Consider the following 22,338-nt stretch of genomic DNA (forward strand, 5'->3'; position numbering starts at 1 on the left):
ATTTTTCAATAAATGTTGTACACTTCAATTATAATGGACAAAATTGTCCATACTACATTCTTGTTAAACAAAAATACCCTTACATCGTTATAACACCGTTACTATTTAATTCTAACTTTCATAGCTCTATCATTATTATCATACACCTATATCTATGATATTTTTTTCTATTCTTTAATTATTATTTTATTAAAATCATTATATAATTATTGTTGATTATATTTTAATTAATTTTTTATGAATGGTAAATTATATATGTGTGTGTATCTATATATATAGGCACACACAACGCACCAATATATGTGACCGGGTAGTCGGGTACTAGATTAGTATTATAAATATTTTATTTATTTATTGTAAAAATAAAGTATATATCATATCAAAATTGTTCACATTATTAATAAACAAAATATAATTTTTGTTCATCTCTGTAGTTTTCAATTACGATGATTAAAATTTACTACTTTAAGGAATTACGAAATATAATTTGAACTATAACTTGTAATTATTTGTATTTATCAATTTTTTTAATATTGGGCATAAATTTTCGCGCATCGTGCGTACAAAATGTTAGTATTATATATAAATATTATAATAATTAATAATTAATAATTTCTACTTCACAAGTCCTTAGACCTCAACTCTAAATCGTAAGTCCCAACATTTGGTGTTTTAATAATTCTTATTTTTCAAATATTAACTATGTAGATGGATGATTCTTCATATTGTCATCAACAAAACACTTCAAGTGGCACTCCAAGTGAGCAAACTGAACAATCGATCAGGCAAAAAAGAAAACGTTCAAATAGTTGATTTTTACCAAAACCGAACTTTTTCAAACTAAACCGAACTCTATTGTTAAACTGAATGGTTTAAATTTTAAAAAAAAAAAAAAAAAAAAAAAAAAAAAAAAAAAAAAACGAATCGAAACTCGAAAACCCACCCCTAGATTTTATAGTAAAAAATTAATTAATTATATAATAATTATTTAATAAATAATAAATATTTTATAATAATTCATGTGTTCTTCTTCATAATTTGTTACGCAAAAATTAACAAAACTGCATGTTACTTTATTGGTCCGACTATATTCACTAAAAGAGGATGACTTCATTGGCGTATTGCTTGGTTTAAACCATAAATTAAGTTGGGTGACTTGGACTTGGAGTCTACTCTGCTAACGGATTTCTAAACCAAAATTCAATTTAAATACTTTTATTTTAGTGTAAACATATTTTGACCGAAGAACATAGAATTGAGTTAAAGACCCGGCGTTTACTTCAATTAACGATTTTCCTTTATCTATTTTTCATTTTCAGTTAAGAGAATACAATTATCAACACTTATTTTTCAATAGTTATTGCGTGAAATGTACTTTACACAGCTGTGTGGATCTCGATCCAAAACACAACGTCACAATTTAAATGTTATTTTTTTGTGCACTTAATGTAATATATATTTTTATAACTCATAATGTACATTATTTTAAAAGCATAATGTATATTATTCTAACACGTAATGTATATTATTCTAATATATAATGTACATTATTTTTACTCATAATATTCACTGCGATATTTTAGACTGTGATCTACACAACTGTGTCAACCGTCACAATAATTTGGCCTTTTTTTTTGTTTCAGAAAATTTATTCAATTAGTAAACATATCAACATAAATTCTTAAACATGAAAATTTATAACCATGAAATTTCTTTGGGAAAAGGGTCAAATAGGCTATTGAACTTTACCTAAAAATCAATTAGTCTTTTAAACTTTTTAAAGTAGCAATTAAACTCATCAACATTGTATTTTGATGCAATGAGGTCCAAATACCTGTTAGTGACCTGCTATCAAAGGTCATTAGGATTCCGGTCAACTCCGGCAATATTTCCGACCAACTACGATCGCTAGTGAATCAACGGAGGAGAAGGCAACTTTATTGATTCACGGGTTGCCTTCTCCACTGCAAATGGCAGATCAGATCCAAGAATGTGAGACTTTTCAAGGCAGATGGAGCCTATATATCATCACAGGAGAGAGGTAAACTCCTTTGCATCATTATTGCTTAAACTCCATTCTTGTCTTATTCTTTGCTTGCTTAAAGATGGCAAAAATACGAACAACGTCACAGTCACCGTTTCGGACATCGCTGAGGTATCTGCTAACGTTGTTCCGGTGACGGAACAGAAAAATGCAATTCACGGCTACAGGATACCGGCTAACGACAGCTTTGTGCACTTGGAAGTGCAGTTCAAATTCTTCAGTTTGTCGCCTAAGGTTAACGGGATTCTCAGGCGGACTTACTAGTCGGATTTAATTTCCAAAATCCGGCCAAGCTTGGATTCGAAATGCCAGTTGTTGACGGCGAAGATAAGTTTATTGATTCACGGGTTGCCTTCTCCTCTATTGATTCACTGCGCGACCGTAGTTGGCCGAAAATATCATCGGAGTTGATCGGAATCCTAATGACCTGTGATGGCAGGTCAATAACAGGTTTTTGTACTTTATTGCATCAAAATACAATGTTGATAGGCTTAATTGTTACTTTAAAAAGTTTAGAAACCTAATTGACTTCTTAAGTAAAGTTTGACGACCTATTTGACCCTTTTCCCAATTTATTTTTGACACAATATCATTATTATGAAATTTATAACCATGTAAATTAATATATATTTTGTTCAAATTGGACACAATATCATTATGACCCAATTCCCAGCCCAAATATGAGCTAAACTTTGGACTAGCAAACTTAATTATGGACTTATGTAATCAATCAGCCCAATTAGTTTTTTTTTTTTTTTTGGAAGAGCCCAATTAGGGTTAAATTGACTACAACTCAACTCAACTCCAAATTAATAGTTTTTCACCGTTATTTATGTACACTTTTCTTTAGTGTGCAAAGTGCAAACTCATGTCCGACAAAAGATTTTTACAAGTCTGAAAGTTTAAATGGATACACTTTAAAAATTAATTTATCATCATTTAACTCATTATTTATTTTGTGTGCATATATATCAAATTAAATTTCTTACTTAAAATAATTTGAATTAACTTTGACATGACCCAAATTAAAAATTAACCCCACTAAAAATTATACCACAAAACACTCATTTTGAATGTCAATTTAAACTAATTTTTCTAATAATATATTCGACATACAAAATAAAAATTCAGTAAAAATGCAAATAATGCAACCAATATAATTGGTGGTTACGACTATCCAGAAGGCATATATTTTTTAGGGAAAATGATAAATGTATTACATAGAACATAATTTTCATAAAGTGCACAAGTTTATTTGATGAAAAAAATAAAAATAAAAATCATGAATCATCCCTTTTACATTAAGCAATCAAAGTATGACACATTATAAGGATATGATTAGTAAATAAGAATAGGAAATGTGAGTATATATAGAATTATTCATTTTTTAGAAGCTGAAAGATGAAGCCAAGAAGAAGATATGAAAAGGGATAAAGATGTATCAATCACATGGATGTTAATACTAAGTAATTTTTTCACTTTTGGTTCTACTATTATAAGAACATTTTCACATTTGATCCTCATGCCTAATTTTCGATCACTAATTATTAAATGTTTTAGTAAAAAATTATCAAAGAAAATGTCAATGTTATCATTAAGATAAATCACTTGACTATTATGCATTCATGGTCAATAACATAGCAATACAAATTTGGTTATCAATGATTGAAAATTTGGTCGGATGACCAAATGTAATAATATTTTTAAAATTATGGTTTTTTTTTTTTTAATAAAATCATGGAATTAGATGTGTAAAATTTAACCATCAAAAATTAGATATAACAATAACTAAAAGACTAATCTCTGAAGATTGAACCCTCAATCACTTATCCCAAAAAGACTGAATCCCCAACCCTAAGGGTCCCCACACTCCGACCCGACAGAGTATGTGGGAGGATGTAAAATGTCGGAACGCACAAAAAATCTGTCCACTTTAAACATAATTCCCACGGGTGCTGAACCACCACGCCAATATCGTATTATAAAAGTGAAAAAAGAAAAAAAAAAACTCAAATATTAAAGATTTATCTTCATCAATCAAGATAAGGATCAGAGAAGAAGCAACAATTATTGAAGAATGACGTCATGATAGATACAATAATGAGTAAATACCCAAAATGGTCCCTCGACTATAGCTAAGGGTGTGTTTGGAAACCCGGAAAATGACTTCTGGAAGTCATTTTCCGGGTTTTTGGTGTTTGGTTACATTGGAAAATGACTGGTCAAAGGAAAATGGGGTGGAAGTCAATGGAAAAGGAAGGCAATTTTATGGAAAATGACTTCCCCTTTTTTTTGGGGGAAGTCATTTTCCAACTTTTACACCAACATCATCAACATCATACCACCACCACCACCACTACCAACATACCACCATCGCCGCCATCACCACCATACCACCGCCACCACCACCACCATACCACCGTTGCCACACCACCACCATCACACCACCTTCGCCGCCGCCGCCACCACTACCACCATACCACCGCAACCACCGTCGCCACCACTATCGTCGCCGCCACTACCACCATACCACCGCAACCACCGTCGCCGCCATCACCACCATACCACCGCCACCACCACCACCATACCACCGCAACCACCGTCGCCGCCACCACTACCGTCATACCACCGCCGCCGCCACCACCACCATACCACCGCAACCACCGTCGCCGCCACCACTACCGTCATACCACCGCCGCCGCCACCACCACCACCGCCACCACCACCACACCACCGCCGCCACCGCCACCACCACCATACCACCGCCACCACCACTACACCACCGCCGCCACCACCACCATACCACCGCAACCACCACCACCAGTACCACCACCATACCACCGCAACCACCGCCGCCGCCACCACTACCACCATACCACCGCCGCCGCCACCACCATACCACCGTCGCCGCCACCACCACCACCACCACCACCACCAATTATTATTATTATTATTATTATTATTATTATTATTATTATTATTATTATTATTATATAACGAATAACACCACTACCACTACACCACCACCACCACCATAATATTTTTGATATATTATTAGTTTTTTTTTGTTGAAAAACTTAGCTATTTTTTATTATATTTAAAATTAATATTATATTATATTATTATATATTATTATACATGTTGTAATATTCTAAATAAAATAATTAAAATGTTTAATTATACAATTCTACTCATTTTCCAGAAAATGAACCAAACACACAAAAACAGTTTTCCAGAATGCAACCAAACACCGGAAAGGAAAATGTTTTCCGGAAAATGACTCATTTTCCAGAAAACATTTTCCAGAAGTCATTTTCCTGGGTTCCAAACGGACCCTAAATTCACAAATTGGTCTTCGACTTTCAATTTCTACCAATTAAGTCTTTAACTTTGTAATTTTAACACAATTTGGTTCTCTGTCTATTTGACCGTTTGTTGACTGTGATTTTTGAGGATATATATGTAATTTCATGGTCCATTGTCAATTTTTTAAGGTTCTGGTTGCATTTTCAGACCGCACTGTTACATTCGAATCCACTGTCGAAAGCAATCTACCAAATCCGGTCGCCTTTCTTTATCCTCCCTTTCGATTCAATGTAGTTGAGTTCGTACTAAAGCGAAGAAGACGACGTGTTTCCGAATCGGTGCAACGTCATCCTGGAGGCCTCCACGTGCTTCGACGAGAGCTGAAGATTCTTCTAGAGATCGTCGATCACAGTCACAAACAGTCAAATAGATGGAGGACCAAATCGTGTCAAAATTGTAAAGTTGAAGACTTAATTGGTTGAAATTGAAAATCGAAGACCAATTTGTAAATTTAGCTATAGTCGAGACCTCGAGGGACATTTTGAGTATTTACTCTACAATAATTGAATCAAGGCGTAAGCGATACGCCAAAATGAAAACATAGGGCCCTAGCAAGTGGGTTGAGTCATATCTCACAATCATAATGTGACGCGTGGATGAGAGAAAGCACAACCTACCTCTTTAAATATTTCAGTTTCAATAATACACCCACAAAGGCACAACCATAGTTTGAGTTACAAAAAAAGCTTTGAGGTTTGAAAGACAAATTCCTTACTTTAACGTCAACTTTTTTTCCAGTAAATTTAGATCGAATATGATATTAAGGAGGGAGTACGAGGTGGGTGGGATTCAAAGTCTTCGGACTTAAATTTCATTCAAAACTTCAGACTTGGAAGCCTTCCACTTCAGGTATTCATATGCTCTGCATCTCATCTTCTAAACATCAATACTTATTTGCAATTTCATATTCTAGAGTCTTGTTGAAAAGCAGGAAAATAACTTCTGAAAAATAAATTATTTTTCAGGAAATGTTTTCCTTTCCGTGTTTAGTTGCATTTTAGAAAATTTGGTGTGTTTAGTTTATTTTCTGAAAAAATGAGTAAAATTATATGTTTAAATATTTTGGCGGAAGTCATTTTCTACCAAAATGGTTTCATTTTTTCTCATCAACGAAAAATGTTTTTCGTTGACTAAATTTTCCTGTTGCATCCAAACATTTAAAACTAAAAAAATATTTTCTGAAGTCATTTTTCGGGTTTCCAAATAGACTTTAGTTAGGACTCATAAATACAAAACATGGTGCATGCTAATATAAGTGTTGTAAACTTAATCTAGGCGGCCGCTAGACACCCTTAGGCTATAGTGATTTCTCCAGACGGCACCTAACTCTGCCATGTTGGCGACGAATTTGGCCTTAACATAACTCTGCTATGTTGGCAACGAATTCGGCCGAGTTAGCCTAGTTAACTCGACCTCACACGTGCACTGCTTTTCTTTTGTTAGTCGCCTAAGTCGTACAGTCTAATTAGCGCCTAGCACCTACTGCAATCATACTAATGATGACTATGTTTTTAACCTTTGCAGGAAGCTTCAAACATCAAATTTCAGACATTTATCACAATTGGAAGACTAAACAACATTGGATCATGGCAAAAACATTCAGGTTTGACAAAACAAAATTGAAGACATCACCTGAAAATTATCAATTCAAAACTCCTCTAAAGGAAAAACTCCAAAAAGAGGAGCAATGTATTATTGACAATTCAAGAAAATTGTCCACTACTCCCCAGGCAAATGCTATCAAGGAGCATGCATCAATGCTCTTGTAAGCTACTTTCATGGGGGACAATCATTTGACTAGAAACCAAACACTTTTTATGTTTTGTATACTGGTCCCAAAGCGGGAGTATACTTAACATGTGAAGAAATTAAAACATCTCCGAGACATGAACAATTCTCATATAAGGGATTCCATGAAATCGGTAAAGCCATCGACTTCGCATTTGAAAAATGCCAAGGAGATATCATAATCTCTTCTGGTGTGGCCAAATATTTAAAGAAAACTGGAAATTCATCCAGTAATACACTTGTTTTAACACCTTCTTCCTCTATTCAAAAGGGGAATTTAGAAGAGAAGCCTTTATTGGTCAAAACTGAGAAACATGAAACTCCACAAACTTCTTCTTCAAAGGGGAAAGGAGTATTGGTTTTAGAAAAACCAAAACTTTCTACTATCATTCCTGGAAATACTCCTCCTGGGAATGAGACAACATTTCAGACATTTTGTCTTCTCCAAGAATTTCTATCCCAAGTTACTAACACTCAAGGGATTTCCACTTCCTGGGAATTTGAATTCTCTTACAACCCTTTCAAAACTTGTTCAAGGCAGTTTGAGAATTGCCCAGAAAACAAGGAAGGGCAGTGTTACTGTAAATTGGATTCTGCAATTAGAAAGGCCAATATTCTCATTCCTTCATTCAAGCCCTTCAAGTTCAGAGACTACCCAGTAACCATTGAGACTCTAATCCAATATGGATTAATTGAATCTATTTTCTACCCACCATCAATCCCTGATTTCTCAGAACATTTCCCAGAATTTTTAGCTGAGACATTAGAACAACTAGTCCTTGAAACCCAAAGAAACACCCAATTAAAATTTGTGTCTCTTTACCCAGATTTTGAACAAAACATTCCTTCATTCCATCTGATAGATGCCTCCTTCAAAGGCATAGATGATGAATATACAGACTTTCCAGTCCAAAACATTGGACCAAACACTATTAAAATTGAAGAACCATTACAGACACAATTGGATCTGGCTCGAGCTAAGATCATTGCCAATGAGTTTGGATGGACAGGAAACAAATTTGCTACTAAAAAACTCCTGAGAGAGGATAGATTTGCAAAAATTTATTGTGATTCAACCATCGCATCACGATGCTTTTATCCATTCGATGTTGAACATTCAAGTCCCCGGCTGGTAAACTTATACCGCAAACAATTACAAAGGCGAGCTAGCTCAGCATTTGGATCAAGACCGTCTTCTTTTGAATCATCCAAAAGGAGGAGATGTGAGTGAAAGAAAGAAGATAAGATTTGCTAAATTTTGATAATGAAAACTGGTGAGAAAAGCAACTGGGAATCTAGATCGCCAACTGAGAATGTATTACAAAGAAGCCCAGATCTGCAAGATGAAATTCATTATGGGTTAACAACTCAAGCTTATCAAGAAGGACAGCTGAAAGAGAAGAAGATAAGATGTGAGACAAGGTAGTGAAGGTACTATCTCTCTTTAGAAATATCCATGTAAAAACAAAATAAATTAATGTAGCCTCCGTAGCCTTTGTGAAAATTAATGTAGTCTTTATGACTTTGTAAAATATTTAAATATTATGTTGTTCTTGAGGTTATAGCCTTTATGTAGCTTTTATGTAGCTTGTAAGGGGATAAGGAAAAAAAAAAAAAGTAATCTAAATAAGTTTCTTTTGTATTTCTCATGGCTCGCTCAATTTTTCTTTCAATTCTCTCTATAACCAAATCTAAAATCTAAATACATATCACGAACAAATATAGTTATAGACTATTTTTGAGTAATTATTAAGATTTGATAACTATTTTGAGTAATTATTCTGATTTGATAAATATCAAAAATTATATCTTTAGAATTGAGAAGGGTCTGAAATGTGAGTACACGTAGAATTATTGATTTTTGAGAAGTTGTAAGATGAAGCCAAGAAGAAGATATGCAAGGGGATAAAGATGTATGAATCACATGGATGATAATATTGGGTAATGTTTTTCACTTTTGGTCCTATGATTATTGGACTATTTTTACATTTCATCCTCATGCCTAATTTTCGAAAACCAATGACCAAATGTTTTAGTTGAAAATTATAATAGAAAATGTCAATTTTGTCTTTCAAGATAAATTACTTGACTATTATACACTCATGACCTCCCCCAGCAATGTGTAGAAGAGGTTTGAGATGAGGGCATGATCGTACGAGCTTCAAGACGCAAGCGACGGCTGTGAACAGGTAAACATGCTTCATTAATTCCTCCACTGCTTTAAGTTGCCTGTTTCAATTCCTGTGAATATTTTTAATTTTGGAACTCCAATATAATTACTAATGTGCACCAGAAAGTCTTTCTCTTAACATCTAAGAAAATCAAGAAAACAAAGTGGAGTTGCATTATGAAATATGAATTATGATGGATCCTGCATAATTGCACTGTGAGTGCAATAGTCAAATTAAATTAAACAAACCATTGCTAAATATTTTGTAATGGGATAAGTCCATTCAAAAGTAAAGTGGAAATATTATATTGTCTATTGGCTCTCTAAGGACATATGATTGTTTTCGCTGTATCTTTGAAGAATCTGTGAAATGTCTTTCATGGACGGACTGCTTGATGGGGAATTCAAAGTGCAGGCAAGGCCTAATTTGAAAACAGCAACCATTGCCTCCAGATAACGTGGATCCTTGATCTCCTCATCTATGGCATTTGCAGGCGAGTTCCCTTCTCTTTGGTGTTTGTGTGCCCATTGTGCCAGGTTCATATCCTCATTTCCAGTCACTGCTTCTCTTCCCGTTGTCAATTCCAAGAGAACTACGCCAAAACTGTAGATGTCGCTCTTCGCGTCCACTTTTCTTGTACTGCTGTATTTTGCATTCCCATGATATATGTGATTATGCAAGTATAAAAATCAGTGGGAATTGAAATGATGAAGATATAAAAAATGTACCCGGGGCAATGTAACCAAAGGTTCCCACAATAGCAGATGCTGTTTCTGGATCTCCTTCACTCGCCATCATCTTTGCCAGCCCAAAGTCTGCAACCTTGGCATTGAAGTCAGAGTCGACAAGTATGTTACTGGACTTGATATCTCTATGAACAATGGGTGGATTGCAACTGTGGTGCATATAGCAAAGCCCTTGTGAAGCTCCAATGGCAATTTTTAGCCTCCTCTCCCACAGCAAGATTGAGTAGTTAAGCCTCTTTTCTTTCCATGCAACCATTTGTGAACACATTGTTTGTCCATGTATTCATACACAAGAAGCTTTGTAGTCTTTCCTCTGATGCAGCATAACAATTTCACTATGTTGTTGTGCCAAATTCCCCCAAGGATCTTAACCTCTGCTATAAACTGCTTCTCCAAAATGTGGCCTTCGTTTCTTTCATGCCTTATACTTTTAACAGCAACTTTTTTGCCTTTCTTTGTGATCGCTCTATATACTTTTCCTGACCCTCCATTTCCAACCAAATTTTGATCTGTCAAACCACCCAAAATATCCCATTTATTGAATCCCAATCTTTGAAATGAAACCATACTCCATTCTTCTCCATCATTTTCCATTCTCCCTTTCCCTGCAAGTCTGATCACGAGTAACTGAGTTACTAACCAAATAAGTACCCCTGCAATTACACCACAACCTATAATGATGTATTGCTTTTTCTTTGATCTACTAGACTTTGAAATTGAACTTGGACTTGATTCTTGGCCATAATGAGGATGATGGCAATCATAAAGGCCAGAATTATTGGCAAATGATTTTTCAGGAATTAATAAAAATTGAGCTGCACAAGGTATCGCTCCAGAAAGTTGGTTATTAGACAGATCAATACCCGTAAGAAATATGAGATTGGTCAAAGTTTGTGGAATTGAGCCATTGAGTCGGTTGTATGATAGATAAAGGCTTTCAACATACTCCAAGCCTCCAAGTTCTTGAGGTATTGGACCAGAGAGATGATTATGCCCTAAATTCAGAATATTGAGATACTGCATGGAACCTAATTCCTTTGGAATACTGCCTTCCAACTTATTGTATGAAAGGTCAAGGAAAATCATGGATCCATTGTGGTGAAATATTGGTATTGAAACACTGTACTTGTAATGTTTAGTACCGTTGCAGGGGTTCCTGGTTAAAATCCTGTCCAGGCGATCCTCTGTAATCCCATCAAATTCGAAAAAACTTGTACTTTGACAATATTCACTTCCATCATACCAAATAAACCTAAATTGCTTCACATGTAATATTGCAATATTGCCAAATTGTTTGAACAGAGCAGGGGGAATAGACCCATTCAAGAAATTGGTGTTCATATCCAACCATAACAAGCTGCTGCAATTCCCCAACTCTACAGGAATGCTCCCAGAGAGGGAGTTTTTTGCCAGCTCCAGAATAGTTAGATTAGACAAGAGCCCTAATGAAGCTGGTATAGCACCACTCAACAAATTATCCAACAAAGAAATGAATTTCAAATTAGTACAGTTGCTGAGACTTTCAGGGATTGACCCTGACAAGCCATTGAAAGCAAGAAGCAGTCTTTCCAAAGACTGCAAGTACCTCAACTCCAATGGGATTTCCCCCTCAAGCTCATTCAACCAAATCATCAAATCCTTGAGCTTCAACAAGGACCCGAGGCTAGATGGTAAAATCCCATTAACGTAATTAACGCTAAGATCAAGAGATTCCAATTGAGAACAGTTACTTAGACTCTCAGGTATTGGACCAGTAAACAGGTTCTTTTGAAGGTACAACACTTTCAAGCTATTCTTAGGGTCTTTACAAATCCCAGAGGGTATCAAACCAGAGATGTTATTAGAACTCAAATCTAAGGTCTCTAAGTTTACCATGCTAGACAATGACTCAGACAAGCCTCCAACGAAATTATTGAATGATAAAACCAGTATCTTCAAGCTAGTCAAATTTAGTAGGGTTTCAACAGGCAACTTACCAGAGAATCTATTGTTGGATAGATCTAGAAGTTCCAAGGTTGAGCAATCACCAAGGGTCTCAGGAACCGCACCTACTAATCCGTTGGAAGACAAGTCCAATTCCACAAGAGTTGTACATAAATCTCCTGGTATATTTCCTGACAAATAATTTGCAGATAGATCCAACTCTTCAAGCTTTGAGCAGCTGGAGAGGTTAGCTGGTATAGTTCCAAAGAGACTATTGTTACTGAAATTGATTGAAACAAGTTTGTTGAGCTGGCATATAATAGTTGAGGCCGGGAATGATCCTCGGATGTTCATTCCAGTGAGAGATATCCGTGTGACACTTGCATTGAAGTTGCATGAAATTCCAGGCCAGTCACATGGGGAGGAAGTGGAGTTCCACTGCTCAAGTGAAGATGGATTTCCCCAGTAGTGTTGTTTTAGGCGAAGTAAAATACCCCTTTCATCATCACCATGAGTGGTTAAAGATTGTGAATAATTTAGGGAGGAGAAAAGGAGGATGATGAAGAACATCAAGGCATGATGATGAGGATACAGCATTTTCAAATAATTATAAGCTAATTAATAAGACCAGATATGCTTCTAAGCTCTTAATGTAATATAATGGTGATGAGAATTAGGATCCTTAGCTTCGCTGAATTGGTCTTCCTATTCTATTATATTGCTTGCTGCTCATCACTCACTTCCTTTACTACTGAAAGAGCCTGACTTGGTCTATTGTTGTTGACTTGGACTTGAACTTGGAGTTAATCATATCTGAACTAAATTTTGGATTATCCTAAATATAATAGTATTTAGCAACTCCATCTGCCCAGTCCATATCTACACTAAAATTCACTTTGGGTACTTTTAATTTAGGTGTCAAATATTTAGACCGGCCTGGAACAATTCAAACTGAGTTTTAATTAAACATACATGAAAATCCGACTTTTTTCTTATTATGTTCTTGTATATTCAAAGGAGGCGGCCGTCCAAAGGTAATTAAAACTAAGATCAAGAGGTTCCAATTGGGAACAGTTACTTAAGACTCTCAGGTATTGGACCAGTGAACATGTTGTTCTGAAGGTACAACACTTTCAAGCTATTCTTAGGGTCTTTACAAATCCCAGAGGGTATCAAACCAGAGACATTATTAGAACTCAAGTCCAAGTCCACAAGAGTTGTACATAAATCTCCAATATGCCCGGGAAGCTCCCCCTGAAAATCATTTCCCCCTAGGTACAAATACTGGAAACTCGCTCCCACTAGGCAGCTTAGCAACACCACCCCTAAACTTATTGTTGGTGAGATTGAGGAAACTGAGGTTGGAGCATGAAGAAAGGGAGGCACCAATATTACCACTGAAGCTGTTTGATGATAAATCAAGATGTTGTAAACTAGTGCAGCCTTGAAATGAAGGAAATTTTTCAGAAAAATTGTTGGCAGAAAGGTCCAAATATGACAAAATTTTGAAACTCAATTCTGGAATATTTCCGCTGAGATTGGTGTTCTTCAACACAAGACTCTCCAAGTTTTCAAGATTGTGCAAGAAAGAAGAAACCAACCCAAAATCTATGCTGAGCATAGTGTTTGTGAGATTTATAGAATAGACCCTTGATCCTTTGCATGTAATGCCAGTTTTGAAATGGTGTTTGGTTAAAAATACTAGCTTTGAATGACAATAGCTGCTGCGAGTCCCTGAAATGCCCAGGGAGAGAAACTGGTGAACATGGAGCAGTAAAGAAGATGAGCAACACAAATGGAAGAAGAAAAACAGAGACTAATTGCAGATAGAAATAGAGAAAAAAACATTGTAGTAAAAACTAGTGTAATTAGGCTTCATCTTTTGTTTCTGCAAGTATATTATGGGTTTCTCTATCTTTCCATAGTCCTAGTTTTAGGCCAAGTGAAATAGCCCTTTCAGTGGTTGAAGAATGTGAATTTGGCAAGGAGAAATGGAGGAAGAAGAATATAAGGCATGGTGAAGAGGCTCAGCTGCAGCATTTTCAAACAATTAATTAAGCTAAAAAGACTTAAAACCAAAATGCATGGATGATCCATATATATAAAGATTGTGAGGAGCATTTTAGGATGACTTAATTGGTCTATTGCTTAATGTGACCCAAATTTCAATTTTAATACTGTTAATTTGGGTGTTAAATAAGTGGACCAGAATAGATAGAAATGAGTTAAGTACATGTTTGTTGTTTATTTTAATTATCTGTTTTCTTTTATTTATTTTTCTTCCTTTTTTTTTTTTCTTTAGAACTTGAGAGTTTGGCTTGATTTCTAACACGGAGTGACATTTGTTTGGGTTTGTTGTGTGAAATATGTTTTGGGTGAAATTCTATATAATTATTGGAAGGACTTAATTTATATATGGAGAGACCAATCAAGAAAAAGAAATTATTGGCATCTTTGAAGAATCTATAATATATCTTACATGGATGACTTATTTGAAGAAGAGCTCAAAGTACATGCATGTGGGGGCTAATTTAAAAATGGAGGTCACGACCTCCAAATAAGGTGGATCCTTATCTCCTCATCTAGGGTATTTATAGCTAAGTTTCTTTATATTTAGTATTTGTATGCTCATTTTGCTAGGTTCATCTCCTCATCTACATTCTCAACTTCTCTTCTAGTTGCAAATTTCAAGAATGCTATTGCCAAAGCTGTAGATTGATGTTGATATCCACATTCACTTTTCTTGTGCTGCTACACTCTGCAGTATAGTGCTATGCATGTGATTCTACTAGGTGTAAAACACATCAAAAAAAAAAAATTTAAGTGTTAATTGAAGATATGAAAAACATACTTGGAACAATGTATCCAAAGGTTCCCACACAAGCATGTTTTTGGATTTGCTTCAATTGCTGGCATATTTGTTAGTCCAAAGTCGTCTGCAATCTTAGTATTGAATTCAGACTCTAGGACTTTAAGAGTATGTTGCTAGAGTTGATATCTTGATGCAATCATGGGATATATAATTCATTGTACGAGCTTGAAGACGCAAGCAAGGGCTGTGAACAGGTCAACATGCTTCATTAATTTCTTTAATGTTTAAGTTGCCTGTTTCCTGTGTATGATTAAATTAAACAAACCATTGCAAAATATTTTGTAATGGGACAAGTCCATTCAAAAGTGGAAATATTATATTGTCTATTGGCTCTCTAGAGACAGATGATTGTTTTTGCTGTATTTTTGAAGAATATGTGAAATATCTTTCATGGACGGTCTACTTGATGGGGAATTCAAAGTGCATGCAAGGCCTAATTTGAAAACAGCGATCATTGCCTCCAGATACCGTGGGTCCTTGATCTCCTCATCTAGGGCATTTGCAGCCGAGTTCCCTTCTCTTTGGTGTTTGTGTGCCCATTGTGCCAGGTTTATATCCTCATTTCTAGTCACTGCTTCTCTTCCCGTTGTCAATTCCAAGAGAACTACGCCAAAGCTGTAGATGTCGCTCTTCGCGTCCACTTTTCTTGTACTGCTGTATTCTGCATTCCCATGATATATATGTGATTCTGCAAGTATAAAAAACAGTGGGAATTGAAATGATAAAGATATAAAAAAAAATGTACCCGGGGCAATGTAACCAAAGGTTCCCACAATAGCAGATGCTGTTTCTGGATCTCCTTCACTCTTCATCATCTTTGCCAGTCCAAAGTCTGCAATCTTCGCATTGAAGTCAGAGTCAACGAGTATGTTACTGGACTTGATATCTCTATGAATAATGGGTGGATTGCAACTGTGATGCATATAGCAAAGCCCTTGTGAAGCTCCAATGGCAATTCTTAGCCTCCTCTCCCACTGCAAGACTTGAGTAGTTAAGCCTCTCTTCTTTCCATGCAACCATTTATGAAGGCATTGTTTGTCCATGTATTCATACACAACAAGCTTTGTTGTCTTTCCTCTGATGCAACATAACAATTTCACTATGTTGTTGTGCCAAATTCCCCCGAGGATCTTAACCTCTGCTAGGAACTGTTTCTCCAGTAATCCCTGCCCTTGCTTTTGTTCATGCCTTATACTTTTAACAGCAACTTTTTGGCCTTACTTGGTGATCACTCCATATACTTTCCCTGACCCTCCATTTCCAATCAAATTTTCATCAATCAAACCACCCAAAATATCCCATTTATTGAATCCCAACCTTTGAAATGAAATCATACCCCATTCTTCTCCATCACTTTCTTTTCTGAGTTTTCTCCTTCCAACCCTAGGTCTGAACACCAGAATTCCTATCCCAATGATGACTACTGCTGCCGCTACAATCACGACACAAGTTACAATCGTCGCAAGGGTTAGTCTCGCATCCCACATATGGCTAACAGTTTCGCTTTTTTCTCCGGAAAATTTGTTGTATGATACATCAATATTCTGCAATCGCTGTAGTTCTCCAAAGCCTCTTGGAATACTTCCACTCAGATGATTATGAGAAATATCTATGTTACTCAGACTAAGTAAGTCAAATAATCTAGCAGGAATTTCACCAGTCAAATTGTTAGAGGCAAGTGAAAGATGAGAGAGTTGATGCAACCGCAAAAATGTAGCAGGTATTGGACCACTCAAAGAATTCATGGACAAATTTAAGTAGCTAAGGTTGTAAAAATTTCCTATATCATCTGGTATTGATCCATTCAAATGGTTACTTGAAAGATCAAGAAACTCCAAACTATAAGCCACCATGGGTGTCGGTATCTCACCGAACAACATGTTGCTTCGAAGATTTAAACTACGCAGGGTTTTCATGGAAAACAACTCACCTGCTATTTTTCCCGTCAAATCATTTATGGATATATCCAAGGTTTCAATCTTTGAGCAGCTGGAGAGGTTAGCTGGTATAGTTCCAAAGAGACTATTGGAACTGAAATTGATTGAAACAAGGTTGTTGAGCTGGCATATAATAGTTGAGGCCGGGAATGATCTTGGGATGTTCATTCCGGAGAGAGATATCCGTGTGACACTTCCATTGAAGTTGCATGAAATTCCAGGCCAGTCACATGGGGAGGAAGTGGAGTTCCACTGCTCAAATAGTGAAAATGGATACCCCCAGTGTTGTTTTAGGATAAGTAAAATAGCCCTTTCATCATCCCCATAAGTGGTTAAAGATTGTGAATAATTTGGAAAGGAGAAAAGGAGCATGAAGAAGATGAAGGCATGATGAATAGGGTGGTGCACCACCATTTTCAGCTAATAATAATAAGATGCTGAGGATCGAAGGAGGTAGCAATTGCTCTTCCAGCTGCTCTCATCTATTATATTATTGTATTGCTTAATGCTTAATGTGAACAACAAAGTTCCACGTTGTTGGGTGGACTTGGACTCATATTAATTAAATATGGTGAGTTGGATACGTTTCTTAAATTCCTAAAACATGAAAAATCAGGCTTTCTTCTTTTTATGTACGTTCTTGTATATCAAAGAAGTTTACTGTCCAAACTCCAACTTTGACTTGAGAGTTTTTGAACAAGTTAGTGGTAGATAGTTTCATTAAACTCACAATTAAAAACAATAATGTATTTTCACAATTTCTTTTTTGGGAGTTTAAAATTTTTAATTTTGGATTCTTCATTGGGGTTTTTTTTTTTTTAGTTTTGTATAGATGTAATATAATATTAGATGAATGAATATGGAAAAGTATTAGACAGTCGAGAGCAAAATTGAGCCTTAGGATTTGCTTCAACCAATCATACTCCCCTCCCTACTCCAACTCCGACTTTGGACAGCCACATTTGAATGATTTGATTATTCCATATTTGAAAATTTAAACAGAGTCTAATTTTTGGCTATGTTTTTTTTTTTTCCCCTTAAAATCAAAGAACCGAATTTATATTAAATCACCAAACAAACTGGAAATATAACTAGGCAATCAAGTTTGGTATTGTTTTATTCCGAATATGAAAAAACTTTGAACATAAAAGTTGTTGGACACTCTCTTAGCTTTCCATAGTCACTTGAATCACCTTTATTGGACTTCATATTAAGGAGATATGATCAAAACACTATCAACTTATTGCAAGACAAATTCCTCAGGACGTGGCCGAATTGAATGTTCTGATATTCTGGTATGAATGCATCTCGAATCTCTCAAAATGTTCAATATTAAAGTTGTTGAGGTCTTCCTTATCTTTCATTTGACACTTGAAGTATTATCTCATTATTTTGGACTCCCTACTACTACTGAATTGAAATTGTTCATAAATCTTAAAACTCACTACCATTTTTGTTCCCTTACTTTTGAACAATGGAATAAAAAATGATGAAGAAAAAAATAAAGGAAATCATTGTTTTTTTTTTTTTTTTTGAAAATAAAGAGCTAATTCATTAATCAAACAATTACAATAAAAATTGATAGAATGATAAAACATTCTTTACAGTACATAGAAACAACTTTCCTAGCAACGCTAAAAGAAACTTGAATCGCAAACTGTTTATTGAAGTTGAATTCATTGGAGGAACCTGAAGCTTCTTTGATGTTGTTAATGATCTGGCTATCCAACACTGACTCTATTTGAGAAGTCTTGCATACCACCTGAGTAACTATTGCAGCTCTTTTGTCCGTAGACAAATCTTCATTAATCTGAACTGCATATCATGGTTCAGATTAGGAGTGTGCATTCGGACGGTTCGGACGGATCGGGTGAGAGATAGGTGCATCCGATCGGATTTCGGTTATGTATTTTGACTACCCTATCCGTTTAAAAATGTTGACTTATCCGGTGGGTTATATCCTAGTTCGGTTTTGGTCGGGTCGGTCGGATATCCGAAATTATTTCGGTTATTAACAATTGTTGAAATCAAATCAAAAATTCATAAATTAAAATCAAAAGCAAAATAATAAGTAACTGAAAGTCTGAAATACTGAATAAATAAGTAAATAATTAATAGAATGATAGTGTAATAGACTAATACCAGTAATACTAAGTTACTAAGTTAGTAATTAGTATTACTAAGTAGTCTATTAACTAATATTAAGAGTCTTAACTCTTAAGTGGCTAAGAGTCTAACTGTCTAAGACTCCAAAAAAACTACAGAAGTACATACTAGCTTGTATACTACTTACTACATACAAATTTACATAACTGTTTAAACTTTAAACCGAAGCACCACAAAAACAAATTCACCCAAAATCAGCAACTCTTAGACTTTTAGAATTCAGACAATTAGAGTAGTTATTCTTCTTCCTGTGAATTGTGGCAAGTTAGTGTAGATAATTAGTACACAAGCAAGTAAACAAGTAAAGCAACTAAGCAAGCATTAGAAAATGAAAAACAGAGAAAGGATTATATAAATATTGGCTCAGTAAGCATTTTTACATATCATTTGGATTAAGGGCCTATTGCTTCAATATACCTTAAGTATAGAGCAACTGACCAACTTAATCCTTTCCTTTTCAGATTGAAGGTGGAAGCTTCATCATTGCCAAACTTGCCAACTTAAAGTGAACAGACAGAATAAAATAGTCCATACATTACCAAATGCCCAAGGTACTTGAGGCAGCAACTTAGTACAAGTTACCTGGCCTTCATACTTACAGAGTTACAGAGTTTGAGACTTACAGATGTCCAGTGGGCTCAAAAAATAGCAAGTGAGATTAGATTGCAATTTAGTTAAACAGTCAAATACTGTAAAAGATTGCAATAAAATCAAGTAATGTAAATAATAACATTACAGGAATTGTAGCAAGTGTAGAACCAAGAGACCTCCCACTTCTACCATCACCACTTAACTCTGCAAAATAAACAAGAAAAGTATTAACAATTTAAGCAATTTAAAATATAAGTATAAAGGATTATAATGTTCAAACTAAAAAGTCATACCTTTTTCAAACCTCTCCAACTCTTCCAGATTCTCCTCAATACATAAAGGAGTATTTTGCTTTCTAAGCCAATCTTGTGTACACACCAATGCTTCCACAATTTTTGGAGTTAAAGAACTCCTAAAAGGATCCAATACTCTTCCAGAAGTACTGAAGGCATATTCTGAGGCTATAGTGGAGATTGGAATGGCTAGGACATCCCTAGCAAGCTTAGACAGAACTAGAAACCTAGCAGAGTTGATCTTCCACCATCCAAGTATATCAAAAGATTCTTCCTCTTCAACTATTCCCTCACTCAAGTACATATCCAACTCAGTTTGTTTCTTACCCCCAGACTCCATTCTTTGATTTTTAATTTGGGACTTCAGAAAATGTTGTGGCTTCCCAACAGAAACAGAAGAGGCAGATGTAGGCTGTACAGACACAGACACAGAAGGGACAGGCACAGAAGGGACAGAAGAAGAGGCAGATGTAGAATAATCATCAAATAACTCAACAAGACCAGCAACTACTTTGTCATAGAATGTTTGACCCTTTTCCTCACCATACATATGATTAAACTGAGTAGGCATATACTCTAACTTGTCTCTAGGGTCTAGAATGTTTGCAAAAAATATCATTAGATTCATTTTTTCCACATCACCCCAATACTTCTCAAATTTTGCCTTCATATTTTTCCCCATCACACCAACTGGCCCACCAACTTCCACCATGCCTTTCAATAGGCAGTACAGATCAGAAATCTCAATAAAGAAAGTGTTTGAGGTGACATATAAAGAACCAGAAATTCTAATGGTCATGTCATAAAAACACTTCAGTAACTGAACCAAACTGCCAACAGATTCCCAGTCCATAAAATCAGGAATTGAATTACCCAAATCAGACTTGAAAGAGCAATCAGACTCCAAAGATTCAAACACTTTTTGGTAAGTTAATGCAGACTGCAACATTAAATAGGTAGAGTTCCATCTGGTTGGAACATCTAAACACAAAGAAGACCTTTGTTCAATACTCAACCAATCAGCCAAATCCCTGAACTTCTTGAGTCTAGCAGGAGAGTTTCTAACATATCTAACCACCTCCCTAACCTTCTTAACTGAACTATCACAATCCTTAAGACCATCTTGAACTACTAGGTTTAAGATATGGGCAATACATCTCATGTGAAGATACTTTGTCCTCACAGTAGATGATCCCCAAGACATCATTTTTTTCTTCAGAAAAACCATAGCAGTGTCATTTGATGATGCATTATCAACAGTCATAGAATACACATCTCTAAGCCCCCACTCAAGCAAACAATTTTCTAGGGCTTTGGCTAGATATTCACCTTTGTGAGAAGTAACAGGGACAAATGCAAGGATTTTCTTATGAAGCTTCCACTCATAATCAATGAAATGGGCAGTAACTACCATGTAGTTAATTCTTTGGATGGATGTCCAAGAATCTGTAGTGATACTAACCCTATGACTGCTTCCCCTTAAAAATTGCTTCAATTTCAGTCTCTCCTCATCATAGACAACTAGGATGTCCCTACTTATAGTTCACCTGGATGGAACTATAAACCTAGGGCAAGCAATAGCTATGAACCTCCTGAAACCTATTCCCTCCACGAACCTAAAGGGCAATTCATCTATGATTATCATTTCAACCAAGGCCCTCCTTATTGACTCTTGATTAAAAACCCAAGTCCCTATTTCTCCCACAGTAGGCTGACCATCTGTAAGTGATGTAACAGCCTGAAATGTTAACAGGGACTGCCTAGTTTCCTTGGAGTGAGGATTTTTCAAAAAGCTAAACATGTGATTTCTTAAGGAAGAAGTCCCATGTTTTTTTGTCTCACAGTGGTAAATTTTGGCACAATAAATGTATTTGTCTTTTACAACCACATTATTAGTGTCCTTTATTGCCTCAAAATGATCCCACACTGGTGATCTGGAAGCAACCTGTTTCCTCTTCTTGGCTGGAACAGCAGTAGGAGGTTGCTCATTCTGTTGATTCTCAACAGTTTGGGCTTCCACCCCTGAAGGTCCATCAATTGAGGAGCTGGGAGGTTGACTACCAGGAGTACCAGGCATACTGATATTATCCATCTAAAAATGGTGAACTATCAGTACACACAACAGGATTCAAAAGCATTCCATAATCAGACACATTTTGTGTCATCATTAAACAGGAATGCATAATTAATTAAAGGGCATTATTCAATACAAAATTACAAATATACAAATACAATTAAGGGAATACATCCATAAACTTACAAAGAAATCCAGATTCAGGGATATATTTAAAATATCCAGATGAATCAGAGACTGTTATAACATAAAAACAGCTCATTTCATCAACATCATTAACTGAATTTCTAAGGGGCTTCCACCAATTAAAGCCTTTAAGAGACATTATAAGTTTATAACACTCAAATTTATAAGACTCTTATAAGTT

General features: G+C 35.6%; 3 protein-coding genes and 1 pseudogene across 3 annotated transcripts; all 4 read right to left on the reverse strand.

The window, feature by feature from the left end:
* Window positions 1–9,551: 9,551 nt before the first annotated feature.
* On the reverse strand, window positions 9,552–12,635 carry LOC109186066 (annotated as a pseudogene).
* Window positions 12,636–15,233: 2,598 nt separating this feature from the next.
* On the reverse strand, window positions 15,234–16,112 carry LOC109186077 (receptor protein kinase CLAVATA1-like). The gene is made up of 2 exons (XM_019335978.1): window positions 15,656–16,112; window positions 15,234–15,571 (listed from the first exon to the last, which is right to left on the reverse strand). Exons 1-2 carry the CDS (start codon window positions 15,951–15,953, stop codon window positions 15,234–15,236), a joined length of 636 nt encoding a protein of 211 aa, XP_019191523.1. The 5' UTR covers window positions 15,954–16,112.
* Window positions 16,113–16,127: 15 nt separating this feature from the next.
* LOC109186087 (probable LRR receptor-like serine/threonine-protein kinase At1g34110) lies at window positions 16,128–16,763 on the reverse strand. The gene has a single exon (XM_019335989.1). The coding sequence runs from the start codon at window positions 16,761–16,763 to the stop codon at window positions 16,128–16,130; it is 636 nt and encodes a 211-aa protein (XP_019191534.1).
* A 2,924-nt stretch (window positions 16,764–19,687) lies between these two features.
* LOC109186095 (zinc finger BED domain-containing protein RICESLEEPER 2-like) lies at window positions 19,688–21,311 on the reverse strand. Its single transcript, XM_019336001.1, has 3 exons — window positions 19,898–21,311; window positions 19,750–19,808; window positions 19,688–19,702 (listed from the first exon to the last, which is right to left on the reverse strand). Exons 1-3 carry the CDS (start codon window positions 21,309–21,311, stop codon window positions 19,688–19,690), a joined length of 1,488 nt encoding a protein of 495 aa, XP_019191546.1.
* Window positions 21,312–22,338: the final 1,027 nt, after the last annotated feature.

This window comes from Ipomoea nil, unplaced genomic scaffold (assembly GCF_001879475.1).
Source record: "Ipomoea nil cultivar Tokyo-kokei standard unplaced genomic scaffold, Asagao_1.1 scaffold0188, whole genome shotgun sequence".
Classification (NCBI taxonomy): domain Eukaryota; kingdom Viridiplantae; phylum Streptophyta; class Magnoliopsida; order Solanales; family Convolvulaceae; genus Ipomoea; species Ipomoea nil.

Bases quoted from the DNA above. Each gene is read 5' to 3' on its own strand.
- LOC109186087 (XM_019335989.1), bottom strand. From the start codon at position 16,763: ATGGTGGCTTATAGTTTGGAGTTTCTTGATCTTTCAAGTAACCATTTG.
- LOC109186077 (XM_019335978.1), bottom strand. From the start codon at position 15,953: ATGGACAAACAATGCCTTCATAAATGGTTGCATGGAAAGAAGAGAGGC. The intron at 15,572-15,655 runs GTACATTTTTTT...ATGGGAATGCAG, and splicing joins CTTTGGTTACATTGCCCCGG to AATACAGCAGTACAAGAAAA.
- LOC109186095 (XM_019336001.1), bottom strand. From the start codon at position 21,311: ATGGTAGTTACTGCCCATTTCATTGATTATGAGTGGAAGCTTCATAAG. The intron at 19,809-19,897 runs GTATGACTTTTT...TTTATTTTGCAG, and splicing joins GTTGGAGAGGTTTGAAAAAG to AGTTAAGTGGTGATGGTAGA.